This window comes from Protopterus annectens, chromosome 5.part1 (genome assembly GCF_019279795.1).
Source record: "Protopterus annectens isolate FY-2018-M chromosome 5.part1, PAN1.0, whole genome shotgun sequence".
NCBI lineage: Eukaryota > Metazoa > Chordata > Ceratodontiformes > Protopteridae > Protopterus > Protopterus annectens.
The window spans coordinates 343,696,397-343,716,612 of NC_056736.1; the positions used below are offsets into that span (position 1 = coordinate 343,696,397).

Below are 20,216 nucleotides of genomic sequence, written 5' to 3' on the forward strand. Positions count from 1 at the left end.
CTGAGAAAAGGGTATCATCCAAATCAGAGTCAGGATAAGATTGGGGGGAGCTGTTCAGAATAAGATAATTCCTTCTCAGATCTTGAAGCATCAGATTGTTCCAGAAATGCAACCTTTCTTGGTCTTGGAAGAGGTTACAGAGGAAGCCTGTGGTGTGTGGCTGGGCTCCCTGGACTTCATAAGGGTCTTGAATTCCTGGGCAATTTTTAGCAATTCTGTATTTCAACCTGGACAGCAGTAGCGGAGGACTAGGAAGTAGTCTGAGGCAGGGTGAACTCTGTCCTCAATTGGCCATCAAGGGAGTAGGTCCTGGTGGGAGGAGTGGAAGAACCACTTCCTTATCTCAGGGTCAGAAGACATAATTGGCCAGTACTTAATAATAATGCTTTTGACTGCATTCGTATTTTGGTTAAAAGCATGCACCTTTTAAAATTTTGTTTCTCCTTCATTTGTTTAATACTGTTTTTTGTAATGTAATTAGATGAAAAATCAGCTTAGTATCAGAAGTCCGCCTTTGGATAGTTATGTTTTTTGTGTTAGCAACTTCATTTATGTTATAAACCCTGTGGAGAAAGTCATTGGCAGTATTTTCAATCTGACATAACATTTCTCCATCATTGGTATGCAATCCAGCAATGTGTTTCATTTGATTATGTATAACATTATTAAACATAAAAGGAAGGTTCATGCTTGTGCGATGCACATATGCATTTCTTTTCACAGGCTTTCTAAATAGCCTAGTTTGTAAAGTACCTAAATCACTTTAATATCTAAAAAGTCTATTGTATTTAAAGACATTTCTTTTTTTAAACCTTGGGGATTCAGTATTGGCGTTCATACTATTAAAAAAACATATTAAAATCTTCAAATGTGCCTGTCCAATTAAGAAACAGTTCATCTACAAATCTACAATAAAAACAATTCCTTCAAAACATGTATTATTGGATCTGGACAAAATATATTCTGTTTCCCACATGAATATCACAATGTTCACATATGTATTAGGCACAGGTGTGCCATGGCAACGCCTGTGGTCTGACGGTACAATTGTGTCCAGAAGAGGAATATATGATTTTCTAAAATAATGTCTAACAGGTCACAGAAATCTTGAATCGTGACTTCAGTCATTGATGAATATTTATTCAAAAAATGTCTCACATTATCAATACCAATATTATTAGGAATGCTTGTGAGCAGGGAACCTACATCCATCGTAATTTATTTTATTTAACATTTGTTGACCGGGAAAGTCCGACTAGGTTCCACAGAGCCTGTTTTCAGCGGAGGCCCGGGGAGAAATGCTCCAGTAATTAAAAATATAACTACTAATGCCTCTACCTGTAGTCCATGCATATAATACTGGGTTACAGAACCCATCTTTAAGTATCTTGACTTACAACTAAAGAAATGTTTACAATCAGCTCATACTATTATTAAGGATTCTACACATTTTCTTAGAGAATTATATGCATGGACTACAGGTAGAGGCATTAGTAATTATGCTTTTAATTGTGATGGATGTAGATTCCCTGTTCACAAGCATTCCTAATAATACTGGTATTGATAGTGTGACACGTTTTTTGAATAAATATTCATCGATGACTGAATCCAAGATTCAAGATTTCTGTCACTTATTAGACATTATTTTAGAAAACAATATATTCCTCTTCTGGACACAATTGTACTGTCAGACCACACATGTTGCCATGGGCACACCTGTGGCTAATACATATGCAAACATGTGATGTTCATGTGGGAAACAGAATATATTTTGTCCAGTTCCAATAATACATATTTTAAAGGAACTGGTTTTTATCTTAGATGTGTAGAGGACCTGTTTCTTTTTGGGACGGGCACATTTGAAGATTTGAATATGTTTTTTAATAGTATGAACACCAATACTGAATTCCTAAGGTTTAAAAAAGAAATGTCTTTAAATACAATAGACTTTTTAGATATTAAGGCAGATTTAGATACTTTACAAACTAGGCTATTTAGAAAGCCTATGAAAAGGAATACATATGTGCAACGCACATTCCTTTTATGTTTAATAATGTTACTCATAATCAAATTAAATGCATTGCTGGATTACATACCGATGATGGAGAAATGTTATGTCAGATTGAAAATACTGCCAATGACTTTTTCCACAGGGGTTGTAAGATAAAAGAAATCACTAACACAAAAAAACAATTATCCAAATGCAGACTTTTGATGCTAAGCCAATTTTTTCGAATTACATTACAGAAAAAGTACAGTTGTGTACACTTACCATAAATGTAGATGTTCGAGTGTATTCACTGTTGCAGTCATTACATTTGGGTTATCTGCTTGCAGGTAGACCTCAGTTGGCCTGATTAACAAAGTCTTGGGTCCTGCGTCGGTTGCTGTCCGTTCTTCCATGACTCAGGTCCGTCAGGGGTATAAAACATGCAGCTGACACCATTCCATCAGTTTTTTTTGTCCAAGATGTCAGGTGCCCCCCACCCAATGGGAAGCAATTAAATATAAAAGTACAAAGATATACTTCCAACAAAAAAGCAAATACACCAAAAAGGCTTTTAAGCATAGTAAAGGAAAGTAGAGTTATAGTCAAAAAAAGTTAAGGGGCTGGAGGGAGGGTAACCAGGACTGCAACAGTGAATACACTCGAACATCTGCATTTATGGTAAGTGTACACAACTGTACTATGTTCTTCGTGTTTCACTGTTGCAGTCATTACATTTGAGTAGATTCCCAAAGCTATGGTTGGGAGGAGGAAATTAGATAGCATTAGGACCAGCTATAAGGTCCTGCAAGACTGCAGTGGCAAAGCCAGCTCTGGATTTAGAGAAAATTGGCAAATGATAATGCTTGGTGAAAGTATGTACAGAACTCCAGGAAGCAGCTTCTAGGATGTCCCTGGTAGGGACGCCTCTGAGAAAGGCTGTAGAGGTAGATGCAGCCCTGGTGGAGTGAGGTCTGATCCCCTGGGGAATAGGTTTCCCATGAAGTTTATAGCAGAAATGAACGCAATGGCTTATCCATTTAGAAATGGTTTGCTTTGAAATAGCCTTCCCCTCTGCCCCTGCAGCAAATGCCACCAGCACTTGTTCAGATTTCCTTTGAGGTTTAGTCCTTATGCCACCAGCACTTGTTCAGATTTCCTTTGAGGTTTAGTCCTGTCCAAGTAGAATCTAAGTTGTCTGTGCACATCTAAGGAATGCAGTATCCATTCCCCTTTATTCTGTGGATTGGGAAAGAAGGTTGGCAAATGAATGGACTGATTAAGAGCCACACTGGATACCACCTTGGCCATGAAGGATGGATTGGTTCTGAGGGACACCCTGTCCGCATGAAAGATGATGAAAGGCTCCACTGCCATAAGGGTCTGTAATTCTGATACCCTTTCTAGCTGAAGTAATTGCTAAAAGGAAAGCTGTTTTCCAAGAAAGAAATTTTAAGTCTGCAGTAGCAGCTGGCTCGAAAGGAGGTAGAGTGAGTTTCTCCAAGACAACGTTAAGGTCCCAGGCTGAGGTTGGAGCTCTCCTGGATGATCTCAAATTTTTGGCCCCTCTGAGGAACTGCTTGAGCAGTGGATGAGAGAAGAGGGGTGGTTCTGTGTTATAATGAGCTGAAATGGCTGAGGCATGGATTTTAATGGAGGAAAAAGACAGGCCCTTGTGAAGCATCTCAGTTAAGTATTTAAAATCTGAAGTAAACTGGGTGCTGCTGTGCTCATCCCTTGAGATTGGTTCCAGGCACAGAATCTTTTCCATTTTTCAGCATAAGATTTTCTAGTACTAGGCGTCCTTCCCCTAAAATAACCATCACAGGTTTGTTGAGGGATGGTAAAGGAGAGATTAAGTAATTAGCCAGGCTGCAAGGTTCAGTGTTAGAAGCTGAGGGTGCAAAATCTGGTTCTCCTGCTGAGACAGCAGGGAAGGAGTCTGAGGCAGGCGCCATGGAGATAGCTGTGACACTCTGTGCAGGAGGGGGTACCAGTGTCGGCGCGGCCAGTCTGGAGCAATCAAAATCATCCTTGGTTTGTCCTGTTTGATTTTTAGTAGTACTTTGGAGAGCAGAGGGTGGAAGGCATAGACTGATAGGTTTTTCCAGCTGAAGGACAGAGCATCCACTTTCCAGGCTTGTTTGTGGGGAGTCCTTGTGCAAAATTTGTCCAATTGGTAGTTCTGGGGAGAGGTAAACAGGTCTATATCTGGGCTCCCCCATTTGCTTGTCAACTTGTTGAAAATCCTTGGTTCCAGTTTCCACTCGTGTGGGTCCATGAGTTTTCTGCTTAGTCCGTCTACCAGTGTGTTTAATTTTCCTGGCAGGAAATGAGCTTGCAGGTGCACTTGGTAGCTCAGAGCTGTGTTCCACAATGCCATGGCTAGTCTACAGAGGGGGTAGGAATGTATACCCCCCTGCTTATGTACCACATAACGGTGGTGTTGTCCTTCTTTACCATTAGTTGTACTTGAAGGCTGTCAGAGCTTTCTGTACAGCTAACATTTTTTGATTGATATGCAGGTGCATTTGACTTGGGTTCTATTTGCCCTGAATGCACTTCCCTGCCAGGTGAGCCCCCCATGCATAGTCTGATGTGTCTGCTAGGGTTTGGGTGGCAGGGGGTGGTGTGAAAGGTAGTCCCTGGTTTTGGTGGCAGGCCTCTGCCCACTAAAGGAACTCTAGGCGTAGGCAAGGTATGATAGGAATCATTGTTTCTAGGTCTTGAGAATGTTGACACCATAGGCCTTTTAGATACCACTGTAGTTTCCTCATATGCAGTCTTGCATATGGAATTAGAAGAATGCAGGAGGCCATGAACCCCAAGGCTTGCAGTATTTGTCTTGCAGATAGCAGGGTTTTTGTGGCCACTTGTTTGAAGTAGGTTGTCAAATGAACTTGTTTCTCTGGTGTGAGGTAAGCCATCTGGGAAGTTGTATTCAAGCTTGCTCCCAGGAATATAATTTGTTGACAAGGTACCAGGTGTGATTTCTTTTTGTTTATGGTGTAACCCAGACACAATTATCCAGGTATGGGTATATCTGAATATTTCTTTGCCTGCAAAATGCAATAACTGGAGCTAGGCACTTCGTTAATACCCTGGGCGCAGTAGATATGCCAAAGGGCAGTGCAGAGAACAAATAGTGCATATAGCCTGCTTTGAAGCGTAGGTACCTTCTGCAAAATTCCCTGATTGGGATGTGCAGGTATGCTTCTTTTAAATCTATTGCTGCCAGCCAGGCATCTTTGCGTAGCATAGGAAGTAATTGGTGAAGGGTCAGCATCTTGCATTTTGGAATCTCCAAAAAAGTGTTTAGAGTAGACAGGTCCTTGATAGGAGGCCATGAATTGTCTTTTCTGGGTACCAGGAAAAGTCTAGAGTAGAAACCTTGTCCCTTTTCCTCTTCTGGTACCAGATGAATAGCCTCCATGCTTAAGAGAGAAAGTACTTGTTTTTGGGCCTCTGCCCACTAATTTGGGGGTAGATCCGGCCACCCGCTTGATGTAGGCAACGTGTGAAAGTCAAATCTGTATCCCTTGGATACTATATTTAAAACCCATTTTTCCTGGGTAATGAGTTCCCAATTCTTTGCATGAAGAGCAATCTTTCCCCCAAAGGGGCAGTCAGTTGATAAGTGCTTGGAAATTTTAAAAGGAAGTCATTGAGACAGTTTACCATAGAGGGGAGTCTTATTATTCCCAGATTTGGGAATGGAGGCCCCCCACTGCTTAGTTCTGTGTGTCCCCTGGGACTGAAACCTGGGGTTTTTGCTGTGTCTGGGTTTGGCTTGAGAAGACCTGGAAGGGGCTGGAAAGGACCAATTCTTAGAGGGCCAATGCCTACTAAATCTAGGAGGCTGAACTTGTAAAAAATCTTTCACAGTTTGCATAGATTTAGCTTTATCTTCCATCTTTTTAAGAACTTCCTCAGCCTTATTGCCAAACAGGCGGTCCTGATTTAAAGGAGCATCCAACAATTTAGCTTTAACATGATCAGGCAAAGATTGCTCCTTAAGCCAAGCATGCCTTCTGAGCACAGACCCAGTAACAGCAGTCCTGCAAGAGGCCTCTAATGAATCAAAACCACATTGCAAAGTATGCTTTCCAACTTGTTCAGCAGAATGTATTAAATCCTGTAATTCTTTATTTTCCACACAGTCAGGAAGCAACATCATTTTCTGTTTAAGCAGTCCAATAACATATTGCTGACACTTTAACACATGAAACTGGTAGTTTAAATCTCTAATAGCCAAGGTTGCAGAAATGTAAACCTTCTTACCCCATCTATCCAGCGCCCTGGAGTTTCTATCAAAAGGGGTAGGATTTTTATCAGTAGAAGCCTTAATGCCCTTGTGCCCCTGTGAAATAGTCTCTGGATCTGCAATAGGATTTTTAAAAAGGAACTTGTGGGACTCAGGGACCCTGTAGTATCTGTCAGGTTTTCTGGGAGCAGGAGGCAGGGTATCAGGGGCCAAACTAGATTCCGAAAAAGCATCAACAATGTGTAGTACAGGAGGAATAGCTAAAGGCCTAGGCTGAGGTAGGAGAAGGAAATCCCTAAGCCTCTTTTTTGAATCAGAAAAATCCTAGCTTTCCCAGTGGAAATGCTCCCTTAGAGTATGTAAGGTTTCTCCAAAAGAAAAATCCTCAGGAGGGGAAGCAGAGAGAATGGAGTCCTCTGCATCAAAATCTTCATAAGTAGATAAGGGTAAATCCAGATCATCAGAAGAATCAGAAACAGAATCCTGATCAGAAGATTCATAATCAACTTCAGTCCTAGGCCTCTTAGAAGGGGGGGGGGGTTGGTTACCCCTGATTAGAGCTATTAAATCTTCAGCCATCCTTATCATTTGTTTTTTAGGCATAAAGGCCTGAGCATGTGGCCTGGGCGTCAGTTTTTTAGGCATGGATTGAGACTTAGGCCTAAGTAAAGAAGGAGGTGTTGGTTTAATATGCAAGTCCGTAGGCCTGAATACACCCTCAGAAGCCGGTGCCTGCACAGCGGCTCTGGACCCATCCAAGGTAGAGACATCCACAGGTTCCATAGTTGAAGCATCTCATGGCATACCGGACTCCGAATGGGTCTCAGTAGCGGCCTGCGAATAAGAAGTAGGGGGTATCAAGGGCTGCGAAAGCACCTCACTGAGTACTGGCGAACTGGCGACTGGCTTAGGAGAAGCTTCATCGGCAGTTGGACCTCAGTGGCCTATCTCTGTCTTTATCTTTGTGTTATTTTGGAATCCCAGTAGTCTGATGGCTAACCGACGACATTTCTGGATAATTAAACCGAGAACCGAAATGTTTAGAGGTGAAAATATACAACGGATAGTGCGCTGATTAAATAAAGCACAAAACCGACAGCAAGGTACATTGTGGTCAGGGCCTAGGCAAGGAATACAGTACGAATGAAAATCTTTATCAGGTATTTGCTTTCCACAAGTAATGCAATTATTAACTTTTACTGACATCGGTAAGGAGCAAGAAAAAGTTTCCCCAATGGGGCACTTAGCTTTAGTTGAAGACTTCGGTTCTGAAATCTGAAACTTTAAAATGAAAATTTCAGGAGTCGGCCGACCGGCAATTGCGAACTGCTTCTGCTTCGGGCACCGCACAGCAAGAAAGACTGATGTAATGGCGTCGGCTGCATGCTTTATACCTCTGATGACCTGACGTCATGGAAGAAGGGACAGCAACCGACGCAGGACCCAAGACTTGTTAATCAGGCCGACTGAGGGCTACCTGCAAGCAGATAACCCAAATATAATGAATGCAACAGTGAAACACGAAGAACATCAGTATTAAACAAATGAAGGAGAAACAAAATTTTAAAATGCTTACTTTTAACCAAAATATTAATGCAGTCAAAAACATTATTACTAAGTACTGGCCAATTATGTCTTCTGACCCTGAGATAAGGAAGTTTATAGGTGACAGACCAGTTTTTGGCTGTAAAAGATGTAATAATCTCAAAAATCAATTATGTTATAAGGAACAGCCCAGAAAAAAAAATGTTTTAAGACCAGTAAAATATGGGCCTCTAAATGTAATAAATGTGCTCATTGTGTTGATATTAATACTGAAAACACTTTCATTCATTCTGTGACTGGTAAGAATTTTTATTACGCACATTTGGGAATTGTGGTACAAGGTATGTTACATATTTAGCTACATGTCAATCTTGCAACGCATATTATATCAGGAAAAACTAAACTTTCTAATAGAAGACTTAAGGATTGTATAAGTAGCCATCTCCAGATATCAATAAGAAATTATGTACTAATGCCCTCTATAAACATATTCATGACTATGATTCAACACACTATTTTAAGATTTTAATTTTATCGAAACTAAGTGAATTTATATGTGGGGGGGCTTAGTACAACATACTGAGTTGGAGGAATTTAAATGGATTTTGAGGCTCAAAGCACATATTTCACCATGCTTAAATTAAGCTATTTCTTTAAAACTGTGGTTAAAACAGTTACATCAGCAAGTATGAAGTGGTTTTATCTTGTGATCTTATTATGTGAATTATCTTATCATGTGACTTTGGTTTTGGATTATTTAAACTGGTTTAGTTCCATTTCTGTTATTGCCTGAGGAAGCTTTTTAAGTGAAACTGTTAAGGTTGTGTAATAAACTTTGGATTTTTGGATTCTTGGATTTTGTCTTTAGCCAGTGTGGTTCCAGTGAAATTGATTTGTTTGCGTGTGTCCATTTATTTTCACTGAATTTATCACCAGACTACTTGTTTTTTATTAATTATAATTTCTTGTGGTATGGTACCGCTATGCCTGCAAGTTTTGCGGGTACATTAACACTACCAGCAATTTTTATTTCAAACATTGTGGGTTTAATTTAATACCCAAAGATAGACATAATTACAAAAGTAAGGGGATTATTTACTTAGGTTTCTGTACAAATTGTGTCTGTTTTTACATAGGGAAAACAGTCAGTAAACTGTATGAAAGGATTCATGAACATGTCCAGGCAATTATGAAACACGAAGTTACCAATGCTTTAGCTAAACATAGCATGGTGTGTGCAGATTTTCATAAATTAGTGTTTTTAGTGATTGAAAAGGCGGATACCAATATGTTCATTTGTAGTTTTAACAATTTTCTTGAAAAATAAGAATTGAAATGGCAAGTGTTTTTATGGGCAGATCACCCTCTGGGGCTTAATGAGACTATTTCCATGAAATGTTTGTTAAAATATAGGATTATTTGAATGTGGGTTATTTTGCAGTTATATCCCAAAGAAATGCCTTTAAAATTGTATTGCTGTTCAAGTGTTATTAGAGCATTTGTCTTTAAATTGGAGAGCTTAGTATGGGGTTTAAAGTTTTACAAAGGTTTGATTGGATGAAACCTTTATGATATCATGATTGGTTTTATATTTAAATGTTTTTACTTTGGTTCATATGTTTTCTGATGAAGTTCTGGATTTAAAAGAATGAAAGTGCTTAAAACCTTTTTTGGTGTTCTAGTGCTTTTTTACTGAGTTGAGATCTCCTTTCTGCTCAGCTGTGTGGCCGAGGGTGTTTTGGTGTTTTGTTCATTGTTTGCACCCTGTGGTGCTTTTTTTACTTTATTAGACTTGTAAGCGTATATTTAATACAAGAAAACTATATGTAAAAGAGCAAATATCACTGGACTGTCCATCAATGATCACTATACAGTATCAGTGCAACAACAACATATGTTCAATGTGAGTGATGCAGCACAGGAATAAACTTATATAACTCATCATGGTTTAATCCAAAGGAACGGAATGCAGGAACTGTATCAATCAGTATAGTACACTGCTGGGAAGAGTAAAGAGTTAAATTCCCAAAAGAAGTATAACATGCAAGAGATGAATAAGGCACAATGGTCATAAGGTGACCTAGGAATAGATGGGAATGTAAATATGACTCTATCAGTCTTGCATGGCATACAAGTGTAGGGTGTAGAAAAAAGTCACAAACTGAGTCAGTTTTTGTCAATGGCTCTCAGTACTTTCAAGCCTAAGACATTTGTACTAGCCAGTAAAGGTCATAGCAGTGTAAATTGATCAAAAAAAGCAAACATGTCATGTAATGGCTGACTAAGAAGTAAAGCCAACATGTTAAAATAAGCTAAACAATTGTTTTTCTTTTTGCCGTTACCTGCTGATCATCAACCTCCTCCTGTCCAATTGGCCCATTTTTTTTCATATCATGAGGTGAGGATCAATCAGGTGGACCATCACGTAAGTATCCATAAGGAGTAGTTTGGGTTTTTATTAAGCCCCCTATCCTCCTGCATATGCTTGTTTTTTAAAAGGAATGGAAGTGGAAAGTAAAATGGCACAACTGTGCTGATTATACCTCAGTTCTGCAAGGGGTGTTACCAGCAAGCAGCCCTAGTCTTGCATTCTCAAGCACAGGTGGTGGTTTCCCCAGTCTCCACCAAAGAAGTCACACCACCCCCGTATGCTCACCAGGTGCAGGTTATCCATTATCACCCCCCCAGGAGAGGCAAGTGGGTCATGCTGCTTTGTTTCTCCACCCCACGGGCTCCACCAGTAGCAGGGCCACTAATCGAACCTCACTCATAATCAGGGCTTCATCCCTCTCTGACACAGAGCCAAGCTCAGCTGGGCTTATGTTAGCATAATACACAGACCTATATTAAACTCTACCAACTTGTGCTTCCAAGTTAAGTGAATGCTCCCTCAACTATATCAACATTTTTGAGTCAAACAAAAATGCAGATGTCTGATGAACCTAAACCTAATAAGAAAGGACAATGCAGTCTGCAGCAAGATTATGGTAAATAGATGTCTAGTAATTATTATACACATCAGGTGTGACTATTGTAAGGGAGTGCAATCACTACAAAGGCTTCTGCAAGTGAAAATACATGAGGAATGAGTACACATGAATGAAAATACACCATCTACAGCAATACTGACTACTCCCAAGTAGAAGGATGCAAGAGACCTAGATCACTAGTCAGCATGGAGCTAGAAAAGAATGGGCAGCGTGGGATGGACAATCAATGACTCACCAGCTGGAGTTAATGAAGGATGATGGGATACAGGATAAACGCATTCAATGTATTGGCCATCAGACTGCACTAACAAAGCAATGATTGCTATGCAGAAAGGAAAACTTTACACAAGAAATGTAATATAACTGTTTGGGCAATCTAAGCATTTGATCTGTACATAGCTGCTACATTAAACATTAAAAGTTGTACAAATTAACATGATTTCAACTGCCAAAAAGCAGTTACTGCAAAATACTATTATAAGGAGAAAGGGCCAACATTATTAACAAAATGGGATTGCATCATGTTAATGTGAACTAATAAATATATAATTATCAGACTGGCCATTAATGATCAGTAATCCTAGGGTGCATAATAAACAGCTGTTCTATTCTATTGTACTCATGCTTATTCAGTCTGACCCGCTCTTCATTTCAACATCACTTCCATTCTTCCAAAGTTTCTTCTACACAGGGTCGGGGGGGTGTCAAATACAGACACCTCTCTTTATTTTGCCCCTTTCCTGCCTTCTTTCATAATCATGCCTATCACAGGTTTTCTTTCATTCAATCCCTCCCCCTCTTGGATGGATGCCCTTGTTTACTCTTCCTTTCTTTTTGGTTCTTCCATATCTTCATCACCAAAATCATCTTCTGATTTTTTGCAAATGCACCAAAACCACAACAATCTGTTCTCTTTGACCATCTCTGCAACTGGAGCTACTTTGGTTTCTGTTCTGTCATCACCAATTCCTCTATACCTTACTTTTTCACCTTCTTTGGCATTCTTCCACATACTACCCTTGACACTCTCTGTAACCTGGCTGCAAGTACCTCTGATTCTAACTTTGGACTCCTCATTCAGACATCCCTACTCTATACCCACCCCCTGAGATAAATGAAACTATTAACCTGTTCCACTGTTTTCCCTTCTGTCTCAGTTTTTAGCTTCTCCTTATTTACCACTTTTGCTGCCATGACAACAGTATTGTCTGCACTCAGATTCATCCCATATGTCTTCAGATTTGCATTCCAGTCGCCCATCACTTGTTGAAATTCCAGTTCAGAGTCTGCTTGCAATGCCACATCATCTACATACAAAGAGCTTTGATGACCTGTCCCTCTGACCTGTTTGCTAATGTAGTCCACAACCAGTATGAACAGCAATGGGCTCAGAGATGAGACACTATGCACACCCACCCATTGAGAATTCTTGTACGAGTCCAAGTCTTCCCTAATTCTGCCAGTGTTTCCAGGGTTTTGAACCATTACAGAGCTGCCCAAATCAGCTTTCTTGAGACCTTGTCTTATTCCTTCTCCAAGTCATGGAATGCCCATTTGAACTCTTTCTTTACCTACAACTTCTCCTCCACTATCTGGCTCACTGCAAACACTGGTTTGGTTGTGCTGCATCCTAATCTGAATCCAAACTGATCTTCTTCCATCTTACTTTCTACCACTCTGCATATTCATTTATCAGTCACCCTCTCCAGCACTTTCATGAAGTGTGACAAAGTGAATGCATATTGTACTGCTCACACCTGTAAATGCCCTAGAATCTATATTTTCCATTAATGCTGTCACCTAGGTGTCATCCTTGATCACTGCCAGTACTTTGCTTCTGGCCCAGGTTCTAAAAATGGTCCTCAGTTCCATCCACCTACCTGAGTAATAAATAAAATAAAATAAAAATATGTTTAGAAAGTACAGCTGTTGCAATGAGCACTTACAAAGTCAACAAATGAACTAGGTGAACTCTGGTGTAATGGACTGCAGTAAACACAGGCCAGTACTGAGTAATAGGACAAACTAGATAGACGATTACTACAACAGTCATTAGCAAGCAAGAATCACTCTAGGGTTGTGCGGTATAAGTAGCATGAATTACTGCACTGGCAATTATGAAACACTGTAAAATAATGTGCTGTGAACAATTAATCCCTATAAAGCACAGGTATCACCAGAGCAAGACTGGATACAATCCTTGCATGTGCTAGCAGTTGTCACCATCACGGGTTAAAAAGGTGGGAACAGGGAAATAAGTTCAACAAAGTGGCCAGAAAAACACAGGAATGATTAACTGCTGTAGAGAGCAGGGATAACCATGTAAGGGGCTACAGAACACAACTGAATATGGAATATGACGTGCGAGCAACTGTACGGAAAAGGAAAGCATCACTATATACTGACAATGGGATAGCCAAACTGTATAGAGACAAAGTATGCATTGAACCATGCATTAGGTAACAATTTTTAAGTATCTGGCTGACCTTGTAAGATTTGCATCTTCCTTGCCCGCTCCTGGAAGTGCACTGGATAAACGACTGCTGGTAGTATTTTTTTCAGCTTCTTCAAATGACTTGGTGAGTTGTGGAGCATGGGACTCAGCTAAGCCTGGTTTTCTACTTGGTGTTCTGGAAAATAAGAAACATTAGTTAATGTGGAATCTCACCACAGATATATAATTTTGAGGGCAGAAGTAGAGGGCAGTTAGTCTATAGCCTCCTTACAACAGAAAATGATATTAACTTGTTGATCAATTGTTAAAAGACAGCTACAGAACTACAGTCCCTATACTCCCTCATAAAAAGACAGGTAGGGATAAGAATAAAGTCAAAAAGCCAAATAAGTAAAAACAAACCTGAAAATGCTGCAGAGTCCCCTAGATACCTACCTTCTGAAAAGATCCCCAATTACCTGAACAATGGCTCCAGCTGTGCTAGGCAATATAGTGTATTGTTCCATTGCTTCCAATAAATATACAGCAATTCATAATAGAACAAGATAATGAAACCTTAGTATGAGGCAGTAGGAAAAAAGAACAGTATACATTTTTCTTTATAATCTATGGATCTGCCTTTTGATTTTTTTTTATTTCACAGAGTTGGCTATTATTTCTATTAGCACTCGTATTTTTCCAGAGAGTAAAGAAATCACTAAATTATGTGACTATCTTTTAAGCATTACTTTATTTTTTTGCAAAGATCTGACTTGTATTGCTGAAGGCCTTCGGAGAACTGAGAAACAGGAGTGTTGCCACAAAACAATTCCTCTTGGAACACCAAATCACTGTTTTTACTGCTTTTCTGAATTTTAACTGCATTTAAATTAGATTCTCTAACCAAAGATATTGCTAATTAAATGGTCTGTGTTCTGATAGAAAACAAATTTCTAAGCCAGAACTAATTAGATACTTCATTCTATATGATACATGACTTAAATGAGAAATAAACAATGACTGAACTGCTGTGTGAATGCTAATGGAAATGGTGCTTCCATAGTACATACCAGGCATATTGATCTGTGAGGATCTTTAGCAGTCTAGCCATGCATTCCCACAGCAGTTTAGTACTAGGGTCCCTGTATTTAGTAGTTTAGTACTAGGGTCTCTGTATTTTGTGAAAGTCTTGTATAACCATGGGTGAAATAATCCTTTAATATTGTGTGAGAACCCTTTATATAGTAAGTATGAATAATCGTAACACTATAGCAGATATTTACATGATCTCTCTGTCCATAAAGGACAAGGGTGCCACAACCAGGTGTGAACTAAATGTTTCACATCCATGCATTCAAGTTGCACTTGAATAAAGAGATGGACTTAACTTTACATGGAGTGGACAGCAGTTCCATTTATGAGGTATTCTCTGTGAAACATATCTAACCCTCCAGCATATTCTATTCAAGTTACAATAGAGATTGAGGTCTCTAGAGTGGGCGCGTCTGCCACTATTGGACTTAAAGACATGTAGAAGGTCTGTAAGAATGGGGTCAGTACGTGCTCCGTATGTGAGGCAGAGATCTCCTCTTTGCAGCCTGCATTACACTGAGAAGACAGACAGGGTTTTGTGGAGGTCACAGTAGCTTTGTGATTTAGTTCCTTAAGTTTCTTAGTAAAAAACATTCTGGTTGATCATGATGAGTCATGTGCTTGGACAGGTACATGCTAAATTGGGCATTACAGTCAATGATTGGCCTAATGACTACAGTGAACAGTGGAAAAATCACCTGCCTAGATTTGGATGCCATACACTTGCTAATAAGTTACGCTATAAAGGACTCCTCAACAGTCTTCTGTATTCTGAAAAATATTACGCAAAATAGACATTTTGCTCATAACAAAAATCAACTGGATTTTAAAAATTAGAGAGTTCACTTCTGACAGAACTCGATAAATATGTGATGGTTTCCATAAAGCAAACAAACAAAAAATCCAAATAGTCTCTCGCTAAGAACTGTTAGCTGTCAGCACTGCAGAACAACTTATTCAAGCACAAACTTGTTTTACTATCCTGTAAATGTTAAATCCAGTTACAGTGGAATTTAATTTGAATTTAAACTAGAACAGTGGAATTAGTCTTGTTTTCTTATAATTCCTCTCTGCTATCTTTATTGGTGTATTATATATGCATGTGTGTCTGTGTGTTTGTGTATCTTTAAAACAGCCAAGCTATAGTTTTCACAGTGTGTTACCTTAAACCTCATGTAATGGAGGCCTATGAAATATATGCAAATGACACTTTAAGGACATCAAGTGTTTCAATTACATGGCTTCTGAATGTCCATGGCTTTTTTTTTTTTTTTTTTTTTAAGTTTTTATGGTTACATTTAGGCCTATAAAGCCAGACCCCACTGGCTGCATTAATAGAAATTATCTGTTTATTTTATTCTGTATTCAACCTTTTACTAGATGCAATGCATTTCATTAATCATTAAAACAATCTATGCTAAGCACAGAGGAATGAACAGCATTCATGGTTATTACTAGTAGGTTCATAGGTAGGTACTAGGCTATTGGCCCTAGGGCCTATATAAGCCTGGCCAAATGTACCCTGGCTTTCGCCACCCAAGAAAATTATTTTCCTGTGCCACTGTCGAGCACAGCCACAGAAGTGATCCCCGGGGTGAATTTCCTATATCCCATCCAATCATCAAGATTTTTCTTGAAGACTGCTAATGAGGAGCTTTGTTTGATAATTTTAAACAGTTTTAAACAGTTTAAAAACTATTTGTCAACAACAAATTTGTACATACGGCTAGGTAGTTCATATATGTTGACTGTAATTTCAACACTCTTTAGGTGTTAAAGCTACATTCTACCTCTTCAAACTTTTAAGTTTTAACAGGCACAAGATATTACATGCCTCATTTAGTCTGGGGTTACTAAAGGCATTTAATACTAACTGCCAATATAATTCTAACTCTTCAAGGTGAAATGAAATACAACATGAATATACGAGCACATGTATGCTATAGATAGGAAAAAGATGGACAATGTCCTGTCTAGACACACTCAAATGTCCGAAGGGCATACTTTTTTTTTAAAGCAATTGATCAAGTACAAGTAGATGTAAGAGGAGGTCCAGTTTCATTACAACTTGAAGAGTTAGAATTATACTGGCACTTAGTCGTAAAAGATCTATGTGGGACTTTGCACTGAAGCTGAGCTGTACTCTCTAATGGTGTGCTTATATGGGGAAAGATCCAATCAAGTGGCAAACCATGTCTGAATATCCAACTTCTGAGCTATTCCCTTGGGAGTATACGGCACATTAGGTCATGTGATAAACTCTGAGCCTTCTCTGATTCTAGGGAAATAAGTTAATTAGACTTCTGAGCCCGAGTACAAACTGGGGGGATTCAAGGGCCCTTTTCATACAAGCTGGCCAAGAGTGTAAAGCTGTGGATGCTTAAAAGCAGGAAGATCAGTGTTGGAACATGGGTTAAATTATTGGCTAGGCTTGTAAGAGCCTCTGCACCAATATACTAACTTCCTATGATCCTACAATGTCCTGCTGGTTCTCTGGGAGGCACCCCTCAATATGGTGGCTAGGCTGCACCTCTCTTACTCCATTTCTTTTGCTTTTCCACCACATCTGCCCAATGGCTATACTACCTTACAAAATGGTACATTTATTCCTTTTGTGGTAAGACCCAGTCATTTTGGTAAAATTATACTTGTAGGCAGACAACAGTTCTTATATAAAATGCATGTGAAAGAAAGACTGAAGTCAATAAATATAAAAAAAGAATATGAGCAAAATACTGACTACTGCTTTGTTTCAGCAAGCTTTCCATGTTTATTGTGATAAAGAAAGTCAAAACAGTCTCATACTTAACATATTCTTGGTTCAGTCTTGAACATGTTCCAGACTTCATCTTTGTGGACCCCATTTCATCCTTGTCAATGCTGATCCATTCTGTACAAAACAGAATCAAGAAAATCAAAATAAAATCAACAGTACAATTAATTTCTGCCAGCTGTTCTGACAGAGAGAAATGGAAACTGTTACAGGCATTATAAACTTCCCACTTAAAATAAAAAGGGCTTGCAAATTTGCCATGACATCTCATATCAGTTATAGAACATTCAAATTTATCATGGAAATCATCACCCAACAACTTGTATCTAAAACATCACAAGTGCTGGCATAACCACATTTACTGTCATTCTTGACTATCACAGAAAATATAAGGGAAAAACAGATGAAAACAAAGATCATATTAGAAAAAGAAGCTTGCTGAGAACATAAGAATGCCACTCACAACAAAGATGTTCTACAACTACTGTTAGGCTAAGTCCTTCCATCATTATTCTGTACATTAGGAGGTAAGTTACAGACTGAAGACAAAAAAGAAACCAGATCCAAGTACAGGAAAATATGTGGCAAACTGGCTGGAAGAACAACTTCATCCTTAGATTCTGACAAGGCCTTGCCATATGTAAGCCAGCTCAGAGGCATACACGGATAAAGCCCAGATTATGGCGCAGGCGACCTGAGTTTGATTAGCTGCACAAGCACTACTAAGAGTTGGTAGGGGAGGATGGGAGTGAGCAGCCACTGCCAGTTTGTCCATCCTATGTGGAGAAGAGGATTCTCTAGCAAACCACTTGAGTGACATCCCTAGTTGGAAAATGAGCTGTTATGTGCTTAGAGAGAACACTCTGCCAAATGCAATCACACAGTAAGATGAGGGGATTAATTGTATGGAGGCAAGGCAATCATCCCCTTGGAGGCAGCAAATGGTGGATCTCTGAGAGGTGCTCTATTTGGGAAGAAAGGAGGCCATCCCAAAGCTCAGCAAGCTAGATCGGACTCCCACAGCTATGGAACAGATGGGCCAACACATCTTCCCAGGCAAGGACAATTGGGCTACAGGGCTTTCTCCTGGTCCAAGAATGTCAGGTTTCTGCTCCCATGAAACAAATAAGCCAAGTGGTTGCAGAACAAGAAATAAAAAGAAAAAAAGACCGAAAGTTTCAGAGTCAGGATGAGTCTAAAAGGTATGCTCTGGACATGAATGCTTGGTAAATGCAACAACAATATTACTGTACTAAAGATATTAGCTGCTAGCTCCCATGAAATAAGACAGAAGGAGCCATTCTACTCAAGGAATGAGCATTCCTCTATCCTGCAAGTTCTATTCTCTGCTGTTTACAGCATTAAAAATTAAATCAGGACAGCTGTCTGGACATAAATGGATTTGAATCATGTCATTTTGCCCATCCACAGCTTTTTCAGTCAAACTGAAACTTATTTTGACCTTCTGGACACCAGTCTGGAGACAGCAGCAGTCAGGATAGAATAAAGAGCTAACTCCCCCATCTCCATAATAGCATATCCTGGAAATACTTGCATATCTATACGTATACTTTGGTTAAGGACAAAACAAAATTAACAGCAACACCATGAATTAACAAAACTAGATAAGGATATACATGATGACAGGTGACTACAGCACGTAAACAGGAAGACAGCCTAAAGGTGGAAGGCACTCACTCCTCTGACATCCCTAGCAGTGCTTTGGTACAGTGTCAAAATGTGGTCATGGAGGGGGGGGGGGCTGTACATATGTAAAAGTGACCACATCATATACCACACTGTTTTGCTTTGGATCCCAGAAAGTCACTAGCAGAACTAATATACCTAAAAAAAACTCTTACATAAGGCTAAATGAGCACTGAAAGCCTAAAACAACTTGGGAAAGCATAAACAGCAGCCAAAAATAGTGAAAAAAAATCAAAAATATAACCAACCTCCTACCGACTGGTAATAAAGCATACTATAGAAATGCAATGTACCCTGCAGGTTAACCTGTTGTAAAACCATAGAAACAAATAAACACCCAGAAGGACTGTACCTAGTATGTAACATACACTTATACATTAAGGGTTTGTGAGTGAACGCCACAGAACCATACAAAAATCCATAAAAGGCCTGTTATCTGGTGCACAGTCAATCTCATACAGAGACCACAAGTACTACTACATGTGCCGGAACAGGGAGATGATGGAAGAAAATGAAGGAATGATCCTATCATTCCAACATGGTAGTCTTCTTTGAAGTATTCAATGTAAAAGTACACTATGTCGACTTCTTGTCTTTTTTGGCATTCATCAACCTTTGGATTTTATGCCTCAATTTAGCTTAGCTACCTTCCACCATATTTTTGCTGCTGTGGTGTCACAAGTAACCCGAAGATGGAAGTAGGAGTCTGTCACAGACTACATTACGAGCTGGCCAAGTTACTTGTGTTTGACTCTCAAACACAAGATACAGTGTTTGATTCTCACCTTGGGAGGGAAATTGGCTAGGCTTAAAATGGCCCATTAAGGTAGCTAGCCGAGTAATTAGCCACGAATCTAGGGGAAAAAGGAAAATGAAAACTTTAAGGAGTGTGGGGGCAGGGGGGGGTTGGCATAATAGTTAAGGTCTCTACCTCACAGGCACAATGTACAGGGTTTGATTCTGACCTCTGGTTACTGACTAGGCTTGTAGTAGTCTGCAAACTGGTAGCCTACTATTTGCCTATGAACCTATGAATTAATAAATACAGAGAATACAGTCTCTGGTAGAAGTACACGTTAAAATAACACTCTTTTCTGACAATCCATTCATTAATCCACTAAAGCAACCTTCTCTCTGATGAACTGATAGCTCTCATGAAAGCCAGGGCCAGGGCCTGGCTTAAAAGTGGCTTAGCTATCAGGCAAAATTCAACAGTAAGGGACAAAGTTTAACAAATGATTAAAGCCTGCTAGACTAATTCAATCAGAAGTAAGCAGCATCATTCTCCCTTGTCTCCAAGAACAAATCAGCTGTTAGTCACTTCAAAATCCTTGCATCATACCCTCTTAGAATCTATACTACAAAACAACTGGATAAAAACAACAACAAAAAAACACAAAGAACAAAAAAAAAAACTGAGGGAA

General features: G+C 39.4%; 1 protein-coding gene across 1 annotated transcript in view; it reads right to left on the reverse strand.

The window, feature by feature from the left end:
- The window catches only part of INPPL1 (inositol polyphosphate phosphatase like 1), a 1,746,155-nt gene that overhangs the window by 76,288 nt on the left and 1,649,651 nt on the right, over positions 1-20,216 (reverse strand). The window contains exons 24-25 of the mRNA XM_044073026.1: positions 17,118-17,202; positions 13,273-13,416 (exon numbers count right to left, since the gene is read on the reverse strand). Of these exons, the coding sequence (XP_043928961.1) occupies positions 13,273-13,416; positions 17,118-17,202 (229 nt within the window). The remainder of the gene's footprint in view (positions 1-13,272; positions 13,417-17,117; positions 17,203-20,216) is intronic.